The sequence below is a fragment of the Rhinoraja longicauda genome, chromosome 9 (assembly GCF_053455715.1).
Source record: "Rhinoraja longicauda isolate Sanriku21f chromosome 9, sRhiLon1.1, whole genome shotgun sequence".
Taxonomy (NCBI): Eukaryota; Metazoa; Chordata; class Chondrichthyes; order Rajiformes; family Arhynchobatidae; genus Rhinoraja; species Rhinoraja longicauda.
Window position 1 is genome coordinate 43707476 of NC_135961.1, and position 23779 is coordinate 43731254.

The window sequence follows — 23779 nt, forward strand, 5'->3', positions numbered from 1 at the left end:
AAAGCAGGAACAGGGTACTGATTTTGGATGATCAGCTATGATCATATTGAATGGCGGTGCTGGCTCGAAGGGCCGAATGGCGTATTCCTGCACCTATTTTCTATGCTTCTAACCATGCAGGCTTATTTCCCAAAATAAAGTCCAGTATAGTCCCTCCTCTAGTTCGACTATCCACATAATATTTCAAGAAAACCTCTTGGATGCATCCAACAAATTCAGCCCCATCTAAGCATCATGTGTTAAGGAAGTCCAAGACAATATTATGGAAGTTAAAGCCTGTTCCTATACGGTACTGTTGTATGTTCTTACATTTTTCCATAACCCGTGTCTAATCGGACTTTCCATAGTCTGTGTACATATGTAACCTACCATAATCCGCCTTATGTATGCTTATCTACATATATTTGGTGTGGTTTGGTCCAATAGTTAACATTACAGCTATGTTAAGGGTATATTTTGCCTCTTTCCGCCATTAATACACAGATATGATTAGGCAATGTGCTTCCAGACTGCCCTCAGGACTGATCATCAGTTGCTACCAGATCATGCTTAGAAATGTCCATGAGTAACCTTTCTTCACGTTTTCTCTTTCCCTGCATTATAAAGCATTATACATACCAGTGCAGTTTGCAACACCTGCTCATCGGCATCAGCAGGTTATTGGTTCAAGATCCATACTGGAGAATTGAGCATGAAATTATGGTTTACATTCAGGAACAGAGCCAATGGTGGTACTGCTATCTTTTGATTAAGTTGTTAAAGACCTGTCTGCTCTTTCTAATTAATATGAAAGAGTCCGTGGTATTGTTTTGAAGAAGAGCATGGAGATTCTTCCTGGCCAATACATATCTCTAAAGCAGCATCAATAAGAAATACCCTGTCATTATCCCATTGTTGATTGTAGAAGTATTATTGTGCATCAAACGACTGGTGTGTTTTCTTACATCACTACAGCTCTGCATTTCAAAAATAATTGCTTCACTAAAATTCCTAAAAAGGATGTGAAAGCCACAATACAAATTTACTTTTATTTTTCATTCCGCGGCCATGTAGCTATAATTGATAGTTTGACAGTGTGGGATTTATGATATATAAATCTAAATCCGAAACCCCATGGTGCAACTCCATGATATTTTAATGCCTTGGCTGCTGCATGTCTCTCTTCCAACATTTCTGGCATTACATTAACCATCCAAGTAACATTCCAGCAATAAACATTTTGTGTAGACTGGCAAAATTAATTAAAAAATATAAAACACTCTATTATCCATGTACTCAATTATCTATAAGAACTTCCATGGCAACTGAGGCTAGGTCAGGGACTGGCATCAAATCTAACAAGGTCAGAATCTCTGTCACATTCATGCAGAGAAAATAATCTTGTATTGGAATCAGCCAGAAAAATAAATCATCTTCTGCTCTACTCTATCTTTCACCAAGCTTTTATTTTGTTTCTAAAGGTATCTTTGTGGAGAGCATAAAAAAACAGAAAATACATTTTTCCAAAGCGCTACAAGTAGTCCAAGTTGCCAGCAGCCAGATAGATTACCTTCTCTAAAAATGTTAAAATTCTGTCAATCTAATTATCTTTCAATTTCAGTTATTTGAGTGAAATCCCCTTCATTTTGGTGGACGATCAAGGATATATAACATGTTTCCTCAACTACCAAACAATAGCACAGGAATTACAATACATAGAGCAATATTGTTTTGTCCAGTCCAATTGAGATTTAACAAAAACCTATTCATATTTTGTGCACTGTTCGCACGCTTTGGAAAATCTGTTCTGGGTTCTCCATGCTACTGACATGTTTCACACAGAGGCTCTGGGTATACTGACTAACGTTAATTAGCATGTAGTATAGTTATTATGTCACAAGCAGAATTCTTCTGTGATCACATGGCCCAGAAAGATGTGAACATTTTATGACTAAACAAGCTATAATAGGGGGAATAAAGCCGACTTCTTCACAGTTTCAGGAGCCTGACTTTAATTGGTTTGTAACTGGGAGCTTGACTCTTTCATTGTCACTGTCTCATTGACTCTTCAGAAAGCCTTTGATAAGATCCCACACTGGAGATTGGTGAGCAAAATTAGAGCACATGGGGGTAGGGTGTTGACATGGATAGAGAATTGGTTGGCAGACAGGAAGCAAAGAGGAGTAAACGGGTCCTTTTCAGAATGGCAAGCAGTGGTGAGTGGAGTGCCTCAAGGCTCGGTGTTGGGGCCGCAACTGTTTACCATATATATTAATGATTTGGATGAAGGAATTAGAAGTAACACTAGCAAGTTTGCAGATGACAAAAAGCTGGGTGGCAGTGTGAACTGCAAAGAGGATGTTAGGAGGTTGCAGGGTACCCTGAACAGGTTGAGTGAGTGGGCAGATGTGTGGCACATGCAGTATAATATAGATAAATGTGAGGTTATCCACTTTGGCGGCAAAAACAAGGAGGCAGATTATTATCTCAATGGTGTCAGATTAGGTAAGGGGGAAGTGCAGCGAGACCTGGGTGTCCTTGTACACCAGTCGCTGAAAATTGGCGTGCAGGTACAGCAGGCAGTGAAGAAAGCTAATGCCATGTTGGCCTTCATAACGAGAGTTAAGAAGGATGAGAGGGGATCTTACAAAGACATATAAAATTATAAAAGGATTGGACAAGCTAGATGCAGGAAAAATGTTCCCAATGTTGGGCGAGTCCAGAACCAGCGGCCACAGTCTTAGAATAAAGGGGAGGCCATTTAAAACTGAGGTGAGAAGGAACTTTTTCACCCAAAGAGTTGTTAACTTGTGGAATTTTCTGCCACAGATGGCAGTGGAGGCCAAATCATTGGATGAATTTAACAGAGAGCTCGATAGAGCTCTAGGGGCTAGCAGAATCAAGGGATATGGGGAGATGTTGGGCACAGGTTACTGATTGTGGATGATCAGCCATGATCACAATGAATGGCCGTGCTGGCTCGAAAGGCCGAATGGCCTCCTCCTGCACCTATTTTCTATGTTCCTATGTTTCTATGTCACCCAGATAGATCTTGCTTTACGTGACTTTCTGAGGATTCACTCATTTCCAGCCAACCCTGCTGGCACAAATCCCCTCTGGGTCCACAGTTGCCTTTTTGCCCAAAATCCTTTTTGCCTGAACTTCCGTCCAATCCCACTTCTTCAACCCCATCACCTCCAACTCCCTGGCACCTACAGACTTTCCCTGTAATGGGAGAGCTTTGTATGTAAACAATGTTTCAGAACAAGTGGCCGCACATCTGATTGTTTGGTGTCTACCAAATAGGGGCTTGTACAACACAGATTGCTACATGAAAGGGTACTCTTAATACTCTGCGAATTGAAGATAAATTCATGAGAATAATAAATAATTGATTGAAGGATTAAAACAGTTATAGCTTGTTAAAGGTGTTAAGTCTAGTGCACAATGTATAAGGTGCCATTACTAATTTATAACACTGACTTGGATTCAGAAACATAAAACAAGTTGGGTTATTATACCACACTAGGAGGGACAGTTGATTCTACAAAGACACCTTGTGAAATAAAAGTGAATAGATCAAAGTGATGGGAAGTCAATGGCAAATTAAATTTAATAGGCACATTTAAAATAAAGCTTACAGGAAGGGATTGCAGGTAACCTGAGGACATGGATAGCTAAGGGAAAAAATAATTAACTTCATGTAATCTTAGTAGATTTAACACCAAGGTTCCTGCATTTTGGCTTTTAAAATAGTGGTACATTATTAATGAGACATTCTTGTTAAGAATCTCATATTTTAATGGGCACCTTACAACCCAGTGGTATGAATATTGATTTCTCTAACTTCAAGTAACCCCTGTATCCGCTCTCTCTCGCCATCCCTCCCCCACCCAAGTCGTACCAGCTTCAAATTCGTCCTGTTGAGTCTCACTGTCTGTACTAATTTTCACCTAGCACACAGCTAACAATGGTCTGTTTCCTTTATTATCGTAACTTTTTTGCTTATCTTTCATTAATTTCTTCTATATCTCTCTCGATATCATGGTCACTATCTCGTTTCCCTTTCCCCTGACGCTCAGTCCGAAGAAGTGTCTCGACCCAAAACGTCACCTATTCCTTTTCTCCAGAGATGCTGAGTTACTCCAGCTTTTTGTGTCTATCTTCGGTTTAAACCAGCATCTGCAGTTCCTTCCTAAACATTCTTGTTAAGATATTGTTGAATTGACGAGGACATCACTTACAAAGCTGGATAACCTTACTGTCAGTATTGCTAAACCAACTACGTTATCTACTGATGGGATTCTCCCAGATGGCAGGACTCACAGATCCTATGCTATTTTGAATTAGGAAGGGCTACTGCTTTAAAAATCTATAATTAAATATGTTATGTAATGAGAGATACATTTCAATTAAAAGCATTCTTCATTCACTTCTGCAGAATTGCTTGATGGTACAAAACACTAGCTATCTTGAGTTGTTCTCGGTCACGCTGGTGTTGCTTCTGATGTATGGTGCTGGTAGGGGATTTTTTTCAAGATGCACATTGGTCTATTTGAAGTATTCAACTTTGGACCCCCATAATGTTTCTGTATCTTTTCTTTCTTGTTTCCCGTCACCATTGTGCATTTAAAACATGGTTTATTATTATTAGATTATAGTCATACAGCATGGAAACAGGCACTTGGGCCCAATTTATCCATGTCAACCCAGATGCCTCGAAGGGCTGAATGGCCTACTCCTGCACCTATTGTCTATTGTCTAAAATGGTCCCATTTGCCTGTGGCCTAATCTTTTCTATGTATGTACCTGTCCAAATGTTTTTAAATGTTGTTATTGTAACTACTTCAACTACTCAACTACTTCCTCATGTGGATCTAGTTATTGATTCCCTTATCCTGTGAAAATGACTCTGTGCATTCACACTATCTATTCTCTTCAGTATCCTGCATTGTAAAGAAGAAAGTCCTAACTTACCCAATGTCTCCCTATAGCTTAGGGCTTCGGGTCTGGGCAATATCCTCATAAATTTTTTCTGCACCCTTTCAAACTTAATGGCATCTTTTCTATAGCAGGGTGACCAAAATTGATTACTTTACTTCAAATACGTCTTGTACAACTGTAACATAACGTCCCTATTTCTATATTCAATTCCCTGACTGATGAAGGCCAATGTACCAAATACCTTTCTTCATCACGTTATCTACCTACAACACCACTTTCAAGGAACTATGTATCTGTACTGCTGGATTCCTCTGCTCCACACCGTCCCCAGGACCATACAGTTCTCTGTGAAGATCCTGCTCTGGTTTGATTTACCAAAATGCAATACCATACAGTTATCTGAATTAAACTCCCATACCTCCTATTTTAGTGTCATCTGCAAACTTACTATTCATGCTTTGTACATCTTTCCAAATTGTTAATATTGATGACAAACATCAATACCTGAGGCACACCATTATTCACAGGCCTCCAATCTAAAAAAATAACCTTCACTGTCACTCTCTGCTTCCTATCATGAAGCCAATTCTGTATCCAGTTTGTTATTTGTCCCTGGATCACATATGATATAACCATTCAGCCTACCATGCAGAACCTCATCAAAGGCCTTGTTGAAGTCCATGTCTATAGGAATAATCTGTATATTCCTCATCAACCTTCTTGGTTTCTTCTTCAAAAAACCCAATCAAATTTGTGAGACACAATCTCTCAGGCACAAAGCCATTTTTACTATTCCTAATCAACCCTTGTCTTTCTAAATATAGGTACATCTACTCTCCAAGAATTCTCTGGATAATAACTTTCCTACGACAGATGTTATGCTTACTTGTCAAAAGTTCCCATGTTACCTGAAGAAGTGTGTAAAGAAGGGTTCCGACCCGAAAAGTCACCTATTCGTTTTCTCCAGAGATTCTGCCTGACCCACTGAGTTACCCCAGCATTTTGTGTCTATCTTCCGTTTAAGCCAGCATTTGCAGTTCCTTCCTATATTACTGAGTATAGAAGTTGGGATGTTATGTTACAGTTGTACAAGAGGTTGGTGAGGCCACATTTGAGGTATTGTGTTCAGTTTTATTCATCCTGCTCCAGGAAAGATGTTGTTAAGCTGGAAAGAGTGCAGGGAAGATTTACGAGGATTTACAAGGAGATGGGTAAGATTTATTAGGAACCTGAGGGGCATTTTTTCACAGTGAGGGTGGTGGTTATATATAATGAGCTGCCATAGGAGGTAGTTGAGGCAGGTACTTTAACAACATTTAAAAGATATTTAGACAGGTACATGGATAGGAACTGTTTCAAATAATATGGGTCAAATACTGGCAGGAGGGAGTATGGATGAGTCATCTTGGTTGGCATGGGCATGTTGGGCCGAAGGACCTGTTTCAATGCTGTATGACACTATTTAGCCCTATAGTCAAGTGAAGGTGGTAAGTTACACGTGATGTTGGGATCATTTTGGTCTGTATAACAAAGAGAAGGATTTTTAAGAGAAAATAAACATAATCATGTGGGTGGCGTACTATTATACACATTGCAAGTGCAAAGTCAGTCTGTATAGACACATTCAATCTCAATCTCATTGATTTAAACATTAGATATAAGTATATTTTTGCTACTCTCCTAACTCCATAGTCCAAAGCTATACATAGCTTCCTTCCCAAATCAATTGGAAAATATTTTACAAAATAATTTACATGGGTTATCCAGATGAGCAGAAAAGTGAAATGTAACCCAACCATCCACTGGCCTCCACTGCCTTCTGTGGAGGAGAATTCCACAGGTTCACAACTCTAGGGGTGAAAAAGATTTTCCTCATCTCAGTCCTAAATGGCCTACCCCTTATTCCTAAACGGTGACTCCTGCTTCTGGACTTCCCCAACATCGGGAACATTTTTCCTGCATCCGTCCTATCCAATCCTTGAAGAATTTTATATGTTTCTATAAGATCCCCTCTCATCCTTCTAAATTCCAGTAAATACAAGCCCAGTCGACCCATTATTTCATTATATGTCAGTCCCGCCATCCAGGGAATTAACCTGGTGAACCTATGCTGCACTCCCTCAATAGCAATAATGTCCTTCCTCAAATTAGGAGATCAAAACTGCACACAATACTCCAGGTGCGGTCTCACCAGGGCCCTGTATAACTGCAGTCTTTGCTCCTAAACTCAAATCCTCTCGCAATGAAGGCCAACATGTGCCTCTGATGCTGTTAAAATTATCTGTACCTCACCATACTTGTGCATGTAACATTAATACGGAATACCTTTATTGTCATTCGATACCGACGAAACCTCAATTTGACTTGACTTGACTTTCTCTGGTACATCAGCCACTACGTTGGTATTGTTCCTTGCATTTATATAGAGCTTGAGAATTTTTTACTTTTGCTATCAATTTTAATCATGCTTTCACCATTACATGGTTTAACTTTGAGTTGATTTGATGAACCACTTTCTTGATCAATTGCAGTCTTCTGATAATAGATTGCTTTGGGTAGAGAGTTCCAGGATTTCGACCCAGCTATAATGAAGGAATGGCAATATAATCCAAAATTAGGAAAATGGGCTACTTGGAGAGAAACCTGAGGTGCACTCTCTTTGTTAGTGATTGAGATCATGGGTTTAGAGGTCCTGCTGGTGTATTTTTGGCAATGACTAAAAATTTATTTTGTAGTTGATGCACATTGAAGACATGGGGCATTGGTGGTGGAAGGATTCATTGTTCAAGGTAGTGGAACTAAGTTTACTGGTTTGTCCTGTATTTTGCAAAACTGCATGATTGTTTTTGGAGCTACACTCATCAAGGTAAGCAGAGTGTATTCCATCATATTGATGGAAAGACTACAGAGTGCTGGGAGATGAATCATTCACTGAATTATACTCAGCCTATTATGACTAGAAATTTGGGCATTGTTAATGATGATCCCCAAAATTTTAATGCTCGGAGATTCAATGATGGTAGTGCGTTTTGATGTCAAGGATATGTGGTTCTCTTGTTGGATATGGACACTGTCTGGTATTTTTTTGATATTATGTTTTTTGTCAATGCCTAAATGTTACCTAGGTCTTGCTGCACACAAGCATGGACTGCTTTATTTGCTGGGAAGTTGTGAATCAAATTAAACATTGTACAACCATTACCTAGCAACCTCACTTTGTTGCCATCAATTTTTTTTGTCTTCCTGTGCTTCTCTCAGTATGCTCCTGCAATGCAACTCCAGAGCAGTCCATTTAGCAGAAATGCAGTTCATGTAAACCAATAATATACTGATTGAGATTGCAAATAGTTGCAAAGAGCAGAATAAACTTCAAACATGTGCTCAAATGCCCTCTATGCAAGGAAAGTAGTTGGGATATATCTCAGGTTAAACTACTGGTTATCTCATCATTTAGCAGATATGGAATCTTACCCAGATTTCCGAGGACAGTCCAATTTGAGATAGGATTCGCCAAAATGTTAGATGTTAATCCAGTATACATTAGTCAGATATTCTAACTGAAAGTGCAGATGAAACTGCATAACTTAGGAAAGTTGCATGATGGGAAAGTCCTTTGGTAGGAAATAAGGCTGCTTTGATTAATCATTTTTTTGAACAAAAGTGATTTATTATTAATCAATCATGATTAATCGATTAAAGTAATTAAATGTCTAAACTCTCTCTTCTCCAAAGCTAGAACTAGAATAGGATGGTACAAGAATTCCTTATTTTGTAAATAAATGTTTGTTAACTTTTCAAGCAGTTTATCCAGTAAAGCTTAGCAAAAATGTCAACATAATAAGTCAAATGCGTTCAGAAAATTTTGAACAGCAAAATGTTGAATATCTGGATTGATTTTCAGGGTATCTTGTGAACAAAAGCTATAGGATTTTAGTGATGTCAAATATCAGCCATCCCCATTGTCATTCAAATATTATCTGGAACACAAACATGCCTTCAAATTTGACCTAGTGTCTTCAAACAAGTCAGTTGGCATTCCATCCTGCACAAATCAGGAAACAATTATTTCACATTTCAAGAAGAAATCAACAGAAACATCAGTCTGAATAAGGGTCTCGACCCAAAACGTCACCCATTCCTTCTCTCCAGAAATGCTGCCTGACCTGCTGAGTTATCTTCGATTTGTACCAGCATCTGCAGTTATTTTCCTACACAACAGAAACACATAGTTTGTTGTCACATGTTTGACAGCTTTAGATGGAATTAAGTTTGCAACCTTGGTCAAAAGATGTTAAGAAGCAGAAGCAAATAGAGTAATATTCAAACCCACAAGACATTTGAAGATATTGAAGTGAGAAATGGCTGTCCTGCAAAGCACGTATTGGAAAGAATTGCCCAAGCACACTTTAAAAAGTGTATAGAGTATACTTGACAATTCCTCCTAGGTCAGTTGAATCTGAAAAATGCTTTAGTGCTTCTGGCCTCTTTGTCACAAAATTGCGCATATCATTGAGTGATGAGACAGTTGATACCTTATACCTTTGAGATCGTACCTATTGGCAGTCTAAAGTAGGTTTACGTTTGCGAAATAAAAGTAAATTTCCCAAGAAAGAATGTTTTCATTTGAAAATCATGAAAATTAATTACTTGAAAAATTATTCATTTTAATCGGGGTAAAGTGATTAATTAGTGATTAATCACATTTTCAAAATTGTCAATGAATCAGTTAATCCGAAAACAGCCCTGGTAGGAAAATTAAGCCATCTTTGGTCTCTTCTTTTAGACTAAATCTCCATCAATTGATTGCACTCAGCCAGTTCTGTGATTACAATCCACCCAATGTTGCCTACACTGAATGCTACTCTGAGAGATTTTTAAAAGGACAGAGAAAAAAGATTTCAAGGATGTCCTCAAACCTTCCTTGAAGTGTAATATCCCCATCAATACCTGGGAGAATCTGGCCCATAACTATTCAAAATGAAGTAGCTATAACGAGGCTGACACTGAAACCTTGTATTTCTTCACCATAAACAGCGGAGGAGTCCATCGCCTCCTACTTTACCCTGCCCCAGACCAACATTATCAGGCACCTTAAAACTCATAGATTTGATTGGAAACAAGCCATCCTCGGCTCCAAATTACCACCTGACAAGTAGAAAGAGAACATTTAGATTGTCAGTTTGTGAACTGCTGGAGTGGATAATTGATCAATTTTAAATTTTATTATCCTTATATTAGATTGTGACTTTGAGAAGGTTTACTGTCCATTCATAAACATATGATTTACATATTTTAACAAATGCAAAGAAATTCCTTTCTGAATTGTACAGTCTTTCCCACCATTGGATTTAGTTAACATAATCCTGCTTTCAGTTTATTTATTTACTATATGCTTGCCTACATTTTTCAGTTCCTACTACATGCATTATCTTTAATAAAGCAGTAGAGAGGACAGGGGAATGTGATGAGTTAGATTACGCTAAGCATGAGCCAGCCTGAGCATGATGGGCTAAATGGTCTCCTTCAGTGCCTGACTGTTTCAGTCAAATGCCAATACGAAAATAAGGTCCCTTTTTTTTAAAAAGGTCATCGGGCTGGATAAATGGACCTTGAGAAAAGCTGAATTACTTCCTTGGGCCAGTGAATATGCTGTTGATGGAACATCAGAATATGCACTTATTCTGTGAACAGCCGTGATGATTTTTGCATGCAGAAAATAATGAGCCTGTCATCGCAGCCAAGTTACTGGGCAACCTGTTAAATTATCTGCATCTAATTTGGAAGAAGGGCACAGTTAGGTCACTTTCCCAAAATCCAGCATCTGTATAAAAGAAACTTAAAATTATCATTCATTGTATGTGATGTGCTACTGCAGGAAAGTAACATTCATTTGTCCTTCATACAAGTTTTCAAAATTATAATTTTTTTGGTTTTCTTTGGGATTCCCTCAAATTTCAGATATCTTTCTTATAGGTCATAACTAAAAAAAAACAAAAGTCTGAATATATCTGGATATTTACAGATAATCTATCATGTTCCTTTCATTGAATCATACGGAATCAGTCCCTTGGGCCCAACTTGCCTATGCCGACAAAGATGCCCCATCTACACTAGTCTCACATGCCTGCGTTTGGCACATATCCCTCTAAACCTTTCTAAAAAATGTAACTTTTTGATTATCAAGTCCGTTTATGAGATTGTAGTTATTATTTGATATACGTCAACTAAATTTAAAGATGTGTATAGGTCATCCTTAGGTTACGGCAGGATTCCATTCCATTAACTGTGTGCAACCTAAACAGTTCTCAAGTCAGAAATCCGGCTGCAATCCAAGTTCTCACATGGCAGAAGATGCCTGCAGCCCCACCAAAGTCAGCAAATCCAGACCACCGGTCTCCCAAATGCTCGCATGTGAGTAAGCTGTATATACGTCAGATGTTCATAAGCTGGGGACGATCTAAATGTGTTTTTATTTGAAAAATTGGGTCATCCCGCTGAAACCAAACCATAAAATGTTCCCGTATTTGAAAATGTTCAGGTGTATGTTACAAGATAATGGATCCAAAGCTCAGTTTAGTAGGCTGGTACTTTAAGTCCAATGAGTGCCATATAGTTGCCTGATGTATTTATGCTATCAGCCATATTGGGAAAACTCACAGTGGTTGTGCAATCCGGATCCAGGCATAATGCATATTGTGAGTGAGCAGGGTGGAGGACAACTCAAATGTGACTGAAGTTGGAGTGGGGGTGGGGGTTGGGCGGAGGGCAAAGGAATCACTCAAGCTGGACTTAATTGACGAGTGATTTGGCCATCCGTGATGCTACTAGCTTGAACAGCCAGTATTTAGTAGCAGAATGAATCCCACCGACCTTTGCAGCTTATAAAATGCATTAAGTTCTTGCAAGATTAACGATGACTTATTTGTGGAAACCTTTATTTCACAAAATGCTGGAGTAACTCAGCAGGTCAGGCAGCATCTCAGGAGAGAAGGAATGGGTGACGTTTCGGGTCGAGACCCTTCTTTAGACTGAAGAAGGGTCTCGACCCGAAACGTCACCCATTCCTTCTCTCCTGAGATGCTGCCTGACCTGCTTAGTTACTTCAGCATTTTGTGAAATAAATACCTTCGATTTGTAACGAGCATCCAGCATTTGCAGTTACTTTCTTACACTATTTGTGGAAACCTGATATGTTACATTTGGGTGTGGCTGCTTCAAAGGTCTATACTGAAATAACAGGGTACAATCTTCAAACTTCTTTCAAATACTTTTCCAGACATGGGTGCTCAGTCGAGAATCCCATGAGGAGTGTACCATGATAGGGAGAATGAGGAAATGGCACCCAGAAAAGACCAACCTGCCAGAAGGGAGAAGAGGGTGAGAAGTGCTCCTAGGAGGACTCCCTTTCCAACAGGGATGTGCAGAATTTATTTTGTACTTGGCTCAGACACAGGTAAAAAAATGTGTGTTGGAAACTGCTTCACAGATGGACCTCTGCTACATGTGCATCCACATTTTGCCATTGGCTCAGAGGTCATGGTGGCATCAGTTTCTAAACACCTAGATTTTTCCAGGGTTATGTAAGGCGTGCTTACAATTGTCGTTGGCTTAATGGCTTGCAGAACACCACTGGTTTGGAGAGGACATTGTTGTTAAAAAAACCTCAAGTGCAGGAGGTCAAGCTTTATGTCCTTTTTCCCGTAACATAGAGAAGAAAGCACCAAGAACACATGGAATCATCAGCTGCCATTGTAGCAGGGTGCCACTAACTGCACACACATAATTTCGGAGCACCACATTTGAATGTTGAGATTTACTGCTGTTACAGCATCTATCATTTCTTTAAAATGCAGTTGGTCTACACACAAATCTAATAATGGTCACTGCCTAATACCCAAACACCAATGCTTTTATTTTGCACCAGTTCGCTCTGCAAACCACCAACCAAGTCAGTCAAATGCTGTAGGACATGCAAGCTGGGCATTCCCAATCTCGTTGTACCCCTGTACAATGACAATAAAGATATATTGTATTGTATTGTATTGTATTGTATTGAAGCAATTGAAAAATAAAAAACAACTTCAGATTCTGGATATCTAAAATTAACAAGCAAATCAGGTCAAGCAATGGTTGTGGAGAGTAAATAGTTAACATTTCAGGTAATGACTCTTCATCAGAAGTTGGAATGGTAAGAAAAAGCTGAGGTGGATCACTATTCTGGGAAGGCTGAAGCCATTATATCAATCTGTATGAATCTTAAACAGACTATTCACAGGCTTACTATAATGTTTACCCTTAGATTAGCTTCCTGACAACATATTAATGTCAATTGTCAAAGTAGCCTATTTCTATTTCTGTAGCATCTACCAACTTTGATCCTATCTGATAATCTGTGCTCACACCTGGTTACCTCAAGACTTCATAATTTCATTGAAGATGGACACAAAAGCTGCAGTAACTCAGTGGGACAGGCAGCATCTCTGGAGAGAAGGAATGGGTGATGTTTTGGGTCGAGACCCTTCTTCAGACAGAGTTAGGGGAGAGGGAAATTAGAGATATGGAAGGGTACAAAGAGCATGTAAGGTGTGAAAAGGACAGATCTATCTGGTTCATTGTTGGCTGAGGGGAAGGTGACAACGAAGCATACAAAGAGTAAAATTAATCAGGAGGACTGAAACTAGTAAATCATTCCATTGTTCTTCAGGTTGGCCTTCAATTTCCATTTTACATAAACTTGAGCTCATACAAAACTCTACTAGCTATATTCAATCTGCCACAGAAGGCAGTAGAGGCCACACTTGATGAATTTAAAAGAGAGTTAGATAGACAATCAAGGGATATGGGGAGAAGGCAGGCACGGGTTACTGATTTTGGATAATAATATAATAATAATATATTCCTTTATTCGTCCCACACCGAGGAAAATTACAGTGTTACAGCAGCAAAGTGGATAGCAAGAGAGCAAGAGATCATTTATTATAAATAAAAGATACATAAATTGCCATCAGTTTTCTGTGTTCTTAGCTGTTATTGTTGGCTCGTCTGCTGGGAGCAGTGCTGGTTGTGCAGTCTCACAGCAGCGGGAAGGAAGCACTTCTTCACGCACTTGGGGTGAGGGAGTCTGTCACTGAAGGAGCTACTCAGCGCAGTGACAGTGTCCTGCATGGGGTGGGAGTCGTTGTCCAGCAGCGATGTTAGCTTTGCCATCATCCTCCTCTCTCCCACCACCTGCACTGAGTCGAGGGGGCAACCCAGGACAGAGCTGGCCTTCCTGACCAGCTTGTCGAGTCTCTTCCCTTCCGCCGCTGAGATGCTGCTGCTCCAGCAGACCACTCCATAGAAGATGGCTGATGCAACCACCATGTTGTAGAAGGTCCTTGGGAGTGCCCCCTGCACTCCAAAGGACCTGAGTCTCCTTAGCAGATAAAGTCTGCTCTGGCCCTTTCTGTATAGCGCATCGGTCTTTTCAGCACAGTCCAGTTTATTGTTGAGGTAGACACCCAGGTACTTATAAGATCCACCCTCTCGATGTCCATGCCCTGGATGTTCACCGGTGTCGGGGGGACCTGGCTGCGCCTGCAATCAGCCATGCTCACAATGAATGGCAGTGCTGGGTCGAAGGGCCAAATGGCCTCCTGCACCTATTTTCTATGTTTTTTTGTTAATTTAAACTTCACCCATTACTCCTGTACCTGCTGAGTTGGATCGGCTTCCGGTCTAACCATATCTTTATTTTTAAAAATGATACTTGTTTTCTAATCTGTTTGTGACCTGACCCCTTCCTATCTCCAGCTGTATAAACTGTTAAGATTTAGGCAATTCTGTGGACTTTTGCCACCTTGCCCCTTAGTTCTAGAATTCTTCCCCTCTGACGCTTTAAGAGGATCTTTAAAACTATCTCTCACCAAGCTTTTGGTTTCTATGTCACAGAGTGAGAAATGTTTTTATTGACATTGGTCAGCAATATATTTTGATAATTGAGGATGCTACATAAAAGCAAATTGTTGTACATTTACTTAAGATGTAGATTAATTATTTGGAAAACCAATCAGATATGACATTTTCATTTTACAGATTTTGCTCATATTTTACTGAACCCCTTATTTAGAAACGCACAGAAATATTATTTGGTCTTGAAACTGAGATACGCTGGCATTATTGCAATTCTTTTTAACCAAACTAATTAAACATTTCTTTGGGTGCAATATACCCAACAGATTGTTGCATAGCTTTGACTATGATATGTTTGAATCTAGAAAGAGGCAATGCATAAAATATATAGTTACTTCGTTCAGTAACTTGACACATGCTTCTTTAATTTTATGGGCGAAATTGTTATTTTTGAATTGTAATTATCTAATCATGGAAGCAGAATGATGCATCTCTTTTGCTGAAAAAGGGTGGGAATTTGAAAATTAATTAAAAAAAAGGGAACAGATGCAATAATATGCCAGAGGGAGATTAATGTGGATAGTAAAATCTGTGTGCAACAAAATGCAGCAAACATAGTCAGTGGGAGGTAGTTGTACAATCAGAACAGGGATAAAAGAGAAATTACAAACTACCCTGCACTTGTCAAAATAGTAGTAATGAAATCCTGATTGCGCCAGCAGCAAGAACCTGTGTTAGCTCTTTAGGGTAAGGCAAATAGCTGGATGCCAGGTAGGAGGGCAGCATGCATTGCTGGGCAATAGCCATCTTGTTTATAACAGATGGCAAGCAAAGATGGCAGGGGAGGGGCTGCTTAGCAGAACTAATCAGACAGTAACAGATAGGGCAGCTGGGAGGACTGACCACAGAGATGGGCTCTGCTGGGTGACTACAGAAGGGTGTGATGTTTACAGTGGTGCGCCTGGTGGCCTTGGATAAGACCTGATATTGTCTTCAAAGATTGTTACTTTCATTCCAAATCAAAAAAAGAGAAATAGCCTTTACATCAATAACCCACTGTTAAGCTATTCCCATATAAAAGTTAAAATCATCAGTAGCTGTTAATTACAGAACTAACCCTCTGAGTATTCACACATTTGTAGCAACATGTTTCTGTGGTAAAACTCTTTCATATTTTTAATTAATTTTTCAAAGATCAGGAAATGAGTAATAAAGAAGAATGGTGTTTGCAAAACATTTATATAAAGTTTAGAAGAAAACAACATTTGCTGATTTTGACCATTTATTGGAAATAAACTATAAAATGTTCAATTAAGAGTGCATTTTGAGGGGGGGGGGGGCAGAATGGAACAAGTGGTGTGGAGAGATTTTGTCTATTGCTGTGAGACTTAATGAATAATCTGATTCTTTACCCTGAAGGGAAAATTAACTGAATAGATGAGGCAGGCATTAGCCATTCCCTTTTAATTAAAAGAAAAGCTAAGGATAAAAAAATGTTTAAAAAGTAAAATATCAAGTGTTGCCGTTTTTCCAAATATTCTTAATAGAAGTAAAACAAGAATAGATGTTTATTCTGTTACATATAGCAATTGCAATTCTTCAATCAAATGGATGATGAAAACTGTTCAAGGGGAAAATGAAACACTGAGTTTGATGATTTTTTTTTACTAAAACAAGATATATCAGTGTATTCTTCCTGCTTTTTAGTTTACTGCATCATTGTCACAGGGCTATTTTCTAAATTATCTAGCTAATTGATAAGCCATGAGATTGCAACGTGAGGTCTGACAGATCAGTCTAAGTGAGCCAACAAGCCACATACTCCTGCAGCCATCATTGTAAAATTGTAATTGAGTGATACAAAATGTACTGCTTGACAATAGCTCACAGATAGATCCTGCACATCAAAGTAGAATCTTGAAAAAAATCTGCATCTACAACCTGTCAAATGCATTTTTCACACAGCAGTGTCAGAACAATCGTAATTGTTTTACACTTCAGGAATAACTGAAGACCATTCCACTGGGAGTGTTGTAGTGGGTTATCACATATTTCTATCGCTGCCTATGCATAGGCTTGAAAGAAGTCTCAATTGCTATTTTTGTCTCTCTCGTGATAATATGTGCTGCGGGTGAAATTAAATCTTAATCCTATTTCCTCTATATATGAAGGTCTAAAAGGCCCGACAATTCTGCGTAAATTTACAATGTAACTGAGAGAGGTTATAAGATACTTAACATGAGAAAAATAAAAAATCGCTTCGGTTTACTAAAGGGACATGCTGTGGAAGTTCACATTTTGTTATAACATATGACCACTGCAGAAGGATGTTTCCTTTCATACTTTTTTATGTTTTATCTAACTTGGGTTCATTTGATACTCATGGTCAATGAGAAAATTGGAAGTGTTCCACTGTGCCAGACAATATATTCAGTGCCTTTACCCTAATATTTGCAAGAGCATCTTGTCCGCATTGTAGCCCCACAATGACAATGTACGACCACAGACCAAGTTTCAGTGCAAGTCAGTAGTTGTTTTGGGAAATCCATATGCTAATTTTAAAAGAATATTTAAGCATTGCATCTGTGTGCTTCAACAATTGCAACATTATCTTGAAACCAACTCCTTCAGAATTAACTAAATCCATTTGAATTAAAACAAAACTCTGAAAATGAAACATAATAAAGTATGATTTAAACAGAATAGTTAATGTGATATGATACTCATTCAGCTGGTAAACCAGGCAACTGTAATTTATAATAACTTCATTTGTGTTAGGCAGTCATGGTAAGTCATATAAGTATCATATCATGCCAAGAACCATTGGGTTTGCATTGTTCAAATTGCACATCAAGCTTACTCTGCAGATGTTCAATGTACAACAACCTCTTTATGCATCTTTACATTTCTAGTCTCTAAAGTCTATTCTGTCAGATGGTGCAATGGCTATCCTGAGACATACAAAAGTTAAATTTGACCGCTTTTGGAGTGGCAAATTAAGCATCAACATAAGCTTATTGGGGGAAGTGGGTTGCCAGTGATCCTGCTGGACCCCACCCTGCACAATGTCAGGATTCTTGATGCTGCACCTTGTAAACTAGAGCCCTAAATAAAAATACGATTAGGATATGGTTCAACATAGAATTCTCTTTCAATGAATATCTTCTTTTTTTTTAAGTGCTGAATTATCTTTACATTTAAAAAATAATTCTATATTAGCTAAACCAATCTAACATAGTTTGTTTAAAATATAGAAAATCTTTGCTTTAGATAACCTAAGAAACTATCTATTTCTGTTTATTGCACAGGCTTCAAAATATTACCGTTACTCAGTTAATTTTGTAAATTGTCCTTGCGTAGGACTTTGTTCTGTTTGGCCAACAGATCAGAATGTAAATTGACCAAAAGATAGTGCATTTTCTAATGACCTTGAGGAGCTGTACGACTTCAAGAAGCAAAAAGTAGCTTGTGGTAAACAAAGTTCACTTCTGACAGATGGATTGAATGACAAAAAGATTGTGTGTGCCAGAATAGCCCTGGCAGAGGAGGAAATCTTTAGTGGAATCCAACAGGAGAGGAGGTGTGAACAGGTGCGGGACTGCTGACGGAAGGGGAACCAGATGGAGAGAGCCAGAGCCAGTTTAGTTAGAGGAAGAGAAAGAAGGAAAGGCTATGGGATAGATGGCTAAATATATGCACAGAGGAGGGTAAATAACACAACAATCAAAGCCACCCGTGGGGTAGGAGATTTAAGTGCTCAGTATCGCAGAAACATATATGAAGGTTTACTTTGATTAATGCTGTTTTTGCATAAGATGCAGATGATTAATGTTTTGTTGGCAATGTAAAATATGCAGACAAATTAACAAACTAAAATTGTTTAAATTAGATCTTTAGTTCATTCAGTGCTGTAGCAAGTTCTGCCTGCTGTTTAGATTTTTTTCGTTAATGCATAGCACACACTAAAGGATGCAGGTTTGTACTCACTTACAAAGAATAATGATTTAGCACAACTGATTTAGTAAAATGAATGCTACACATTTACTTTCTGTGCAGCATCTTATTTCTAAAATCCTTATTGTAGAGCGATTGTTACACAGCATCTGTGGAGGGAGAGGCAGTGCCTAATCAAAACTTGATAAAAGCTTAAAGTAACACAAGTTTTATCATATTAGCTCATTTCTGTGTTCTGTAATTACAGCTAATAATTCTGTTATTGCCATGTGTGCCTCTTCTTGATCCATTTTTTTATTTCTTTCAATCCCATTTTGTTTTGCATGACATTGCTTTTGTCATTTCTGACCCATTCCATTTGAGACAATTTCCTTTTTTGGATGCCAGGCTCCCTTTTATTGCTTCTTAAAATGGATTCAGTGGTAACTTATCCAAATGTGACAAAAATGTAGTTGAAGGTAGACACAAAATGCTGGAGTAACTCAGCGGATCAGGCAGCATCTCTGGAGAGAAGGAATGGATGACTTTTCGGGTCGATTCTGAAGAAGAGTCTCGACCCGAAACATTCCCCATTGTGTGTGAAGAAGGGTCTCAACCCAAAATGTCACCCTTTCCTTCTCTCCAGAGATGCTGCCCGGTCCCGCTCAGTTACTCCAGCATTTTGTGTCTATCTTCAATTTTAACTGGAATTGTAGTTTTGTGCTTGGTTGAATTGACGGGGAGAAGTCAAAGATTTCAGAACATAGGTCTGCATTCTGTATTGTTGAGAATTATCACCACTGCAGTGTACATCCTACTGTTAGTTACCAATTGTGCAGGTAACCTGTATTAAAGACAGCCTTGAAAATGACAGTATACTGTTTAGAATCGAAAACCAAGATGCCTCCGAAAGCAGGCGATCCTTTGCGTGCTGCTCCCAGAAGTGAATCTGCTAACATTCATTACAATAACTCCACTCTTTTAAATCTTTATTTCAACAATAGTTACTCTTTATCCAGTATCTGTACTCTATGGACGGCTTGATTGTAATCATGTGTCGTCTTTTTACTGACTGGATAGCATGCAACAAAAAAGCCTTTCACTGTACCTTGGTACACGTGACAATAATAAACTAAATGAAACAATGGCAAATGCTGATATACATCCAGCATGCATATATGTTAAAATGTGAAAGATAATATCTGTAATAAAAAGAACACTATTTGCACATATCAAACTTACCATAGACCGCTGACTATCACCAAAGGTCAAAGTCAATCTGGGAATAATTATAGAAATACAATTTTTAATTGGAGTAATTAACACAATTAACAAAAATTGTGTTAATTCTTTAAACACAATTAAAAAGAGTGTTTAATTGTCATATAAAACAGGAACAATGACATTCTTATTTGCTGCAGCTTTACAGGCACATTAATGGAACAAATACAACAAATAAAAATACAATAAGCAGAAATGCAATAAATTATCAGTTTCATAGCCAGACCGTAATAGTGCAAGCCAGAGTATATACTACAACCTTATCTGACAGCACCGAGTAGGCTGATAAAGATCTCTGTATCTTAATGTAAAAATCTGTTAGTAGGCATGTATATGCAATTGCTGGTTGGTAGAGTTCACTCGTATTGAACTGGGGAAAGTTCCACCTCTACAGGAAATGAAAACAATCGGAGAATGAGTTGTTCTTTAGAGCACTCTGATGTACCCTGGTGATTAATTAATCAATTATCAGCTACATTAATTCACCATCCCACTCTAACTTTCTATCTGTGGGTTGTCGCACTGCTATAACAAGGTCTAATGTAAGTTTGAGGAAGAACACATCTTTTGTCTGGGCATGATTCAGTTTGCAGACTCGATTTCAAATTCTTCTACTTCAGATAATTCACTCTCTCTTTTTGTCTGTATGGGAACCGCACATTGCTACTCTTCAATATTTTGACAGGTTTCTTTGTTTTTGTCTGACCTGATGGTCATGCCCCACTTCCTCGCAATGCAGACGAAGAAGTGTGATCTGCTGGCAACTGCTCCCACTAACCTATTTGGACTCACCATATCAGTGATATCCTCTTTGTCCTATCACCTTCTCTGCTACTTGAAACTAATTTATTTTTCCTTTTTTCCCCTGTTCTGACATTAGGGGATAGATGAAATATTAACTGCTTCTCGCTACACTGATGCTGTCTATCCTGCTGAGTCAAGAATTTTATGTTTTTATTTTATATTTCCAAAATCTGTAGTTTAAAATTTTATTTTAGCCTATCCTCAGCTGCCGAGACGTACATAAAAATCCCCAAATGACAAAAAAAATTACAATATGGAACAAAATCATCTCTTCACTTATGTCAATGACCTCTAACCTGGCAGCTAATATCGTAATTGTGATTTTTCATAAGTGTCAACCACATTTCTAAAATTAATCACAAAGTATTGATATTTTGTGCAGAAAAATGCTGTTTTCAATTTGTTGTAAAAAATGAGATTCAAATAATATTCATAATCATACAGTTTTCACAAAATTAATGCAACTTATATTTAAATGATGAACTAGTAAAAGGCTAAGTGAATGTGTTGCTAATGTATAAACTGTTTTTTTTTAACCTTTACTTTTGACCTTGTTACCTCTTTCAGGATGGAAAAGGACAATCTTCATCGTAGTCACAGTGATGATGTCAAAGCCCTGGCCTTTCAATCTAAACACCGTGAACAAGAGCTAACAGAAAAGATACAGCAAATGGAGACCCAGCATGATAAAACTGGTAGGTGGTAGGCATAGATTAGAGCCAGGACACCTCTCTTGCAGGCCAGGCCCACACCTCACTGTGAAATGACATCAGGAACACCTGTAACCTTTGGCTGGCCAAAGGGAGCAGATGCTAACTTCACCGGAGATCCCGAATTACATATCAGTTAGCGTTTAAAAGGGAAATGCAAACCATTGCCCACTGTCTGTTGATTTCACAGTGCTGCTCTCACATCTGTTGCACCATCTGGATTATGAGTTTATTTACCTGTGTTAAGAAACTTAAAGCAAAGCATTGCCAGCATAAAGTACAGAACAAAGGGGCTTCTCTTGACGTGATTTTCGAGCACACATGTTACATGTGGAAAATCGCATTAAAATCTCAGCGGGAAATGCTGCAGGCTTATGTTTAAAACTCTGTTTGAATACCATTTTGCTATTGCCACATAAATTTGGAATAAATATTCTTAACAGGTTGGCAACTAGGAATTGGCTTCGTAATTGGAGTTACAGTTAGATTTTTGTCATCAATCACTATGTCAATTCCATAAAGTAATACAAGTATACATTTTTAAAAGTAGAATAATCCAGTCCGCTTAACATTTTTTCTTATACATCCTCAAATTTATTTTAATCATTATTTATGCCTTGTGTCTGAAGCTGATTTCATTAATCTCTGAAGAGTGAATTGCAGTGTTTGCAGGCTGGTATATTGTGAAGATGTCTTCCTTTGGAGTTCATAATGCTGCAGTATGAGCATGCTGAATTACCAGAGGAAAAGTGAAGGCAGCTTGTTTTAATCGAGACTATATTAATGTAAATGTTTAAAAACATACATCTTCTTGTGAAAATGAATATGAAGAGTAAAATTGATGAGTCCTCAGTTGTGAGTCAGCATGTTCATTTTGTAATTATTTTCTAGCAGTGATCCTAAATGCAGACATAAAAGAGAGACTCCAGACATGCTCTTCTTTATTTTGTTTTTATCGTAAATGAAATAATTCCAAATTCACAGATCATTTAATGGCATTACTACAGATTACCAAAGGTGCAAGACTATCAAATGTTGAATAAAATTACAAATTTGTGAATTTGCTGTAATGAAATATTCACAGATAATATTCCTCGTCCCGATGTGACTTCTCTTTTTTTACTGCAGAGGCAGGAGTTTTGGGAGATTGCTAGAGGCTGTTGATATAACGGTCTAGAGCTTCAATTACATAACTTATTTTCTGCCCAGAACATGTGAAATAACAACCATTGTCAGGATACTTTGCATCACTCTGGAAATTCAACCAGATATTTATGACGTGACCAAATAATAAACTGCTGGAGGGACTTATCGGGTCAGGCAGTATCTGTGCGGGGAAATGGACAAATTACATTTTGAGTTGGAACCCATCTTACCCATCATTGGCACAGTGGCTCAGCAGTAGAGTTGTTGCCTTACAGCATCAGAGGCCCAGGTTCTATCCTGATTACAGGTGCTGTCTGTATGGAGTTTGTACGAAAGAAAACCATGGAGTCACAGAGAGAATGATCTCTGCTGAAAGTGGAAAGGGTGGGGATGGGAAGATGTAACTGGTGATGGGACCAGGTTGAAGCTGATGGAAATGTCAGAGAATGATGTGTTGGATATGGAGGCTCATGGGGTGAAAGATAAAGAACCAGGGGAAATCTATCCCTCTGGGCATGAGTTAGTTGTGCATCTCTGTTCCCAAATTACACATCAGAGGAGCATAGTGCCAGGAAGTTAATAACGTCTTCATTTCCCCCGTCCCTTCCCTTCTCCCAGCATCCTTCGATCCACTCCCCTTTGATTTTTTTTTCCTCTTCCAATAACACATTTTCCAGAAAAACAAGTTTTAGCTCTCTGTACCCATCTGAACAATTACCTTGTAGATACAAGGAGCTGCAGATGCTGGTTGACAAAAAAGGACACAAAACAATGGAGTAACTCAGCAGGTCAGGCAGCATTTCTGGAAAACGTATATAAGTGACGTTTCAGTTCGGGACCATCTTTCAGACTCAATTAGCTTTATCCCTCTGCTATGCTTGACCATCCATTTATGTGTTTTGGGCTCTGATGGCCAATCCCCACCAATTAGCTGGCCTCATTATAATCACAAAATGCTGGAGTAACTCAGCAGGTCAGGCAGCATCTCGGGAGAGAAGGAATGGGTGACGTTTCGGGTCGAGACCCTTCTTCAGACTGAAGAAGGGTCTCGACCCGAAACATCACCCATTCCTTCTCTCCTGAGATGCTGC

At 38.6% G+C, this 23779-nt stretch overlaps 1 protein-coding gene across 7 annotated transcripts in view; it reads left to right on the forward strand.

The window, feature by feature from the left end:
• sdccag8 (SHH signaling and ciliogenesis regulator sdccag8) overlaps positions 1 to 23779 on the forward strand; it is a 272774-nt gene that overhangs the window by 143267 nt on the left and 105728 nt on the right. For all 7 annotated transcript variants that reach the window (XR_013547645.1, XM_078405351.1, XM_078405349.1 and 4 more), the window contains one exon: positions 21400 to 21527. Coding sequence is in view for 6 of the 7 variants with exons in the window: in XM_078405351.1 (XP_078261477.1) it covers positions 21400 to 21527 (128 nt within the window). In the remaining variant the exon portion in view is untranslated. The remainder of the gene's footprint in view (positions 1 to 21399; positions 21528 to 23779) is intronic.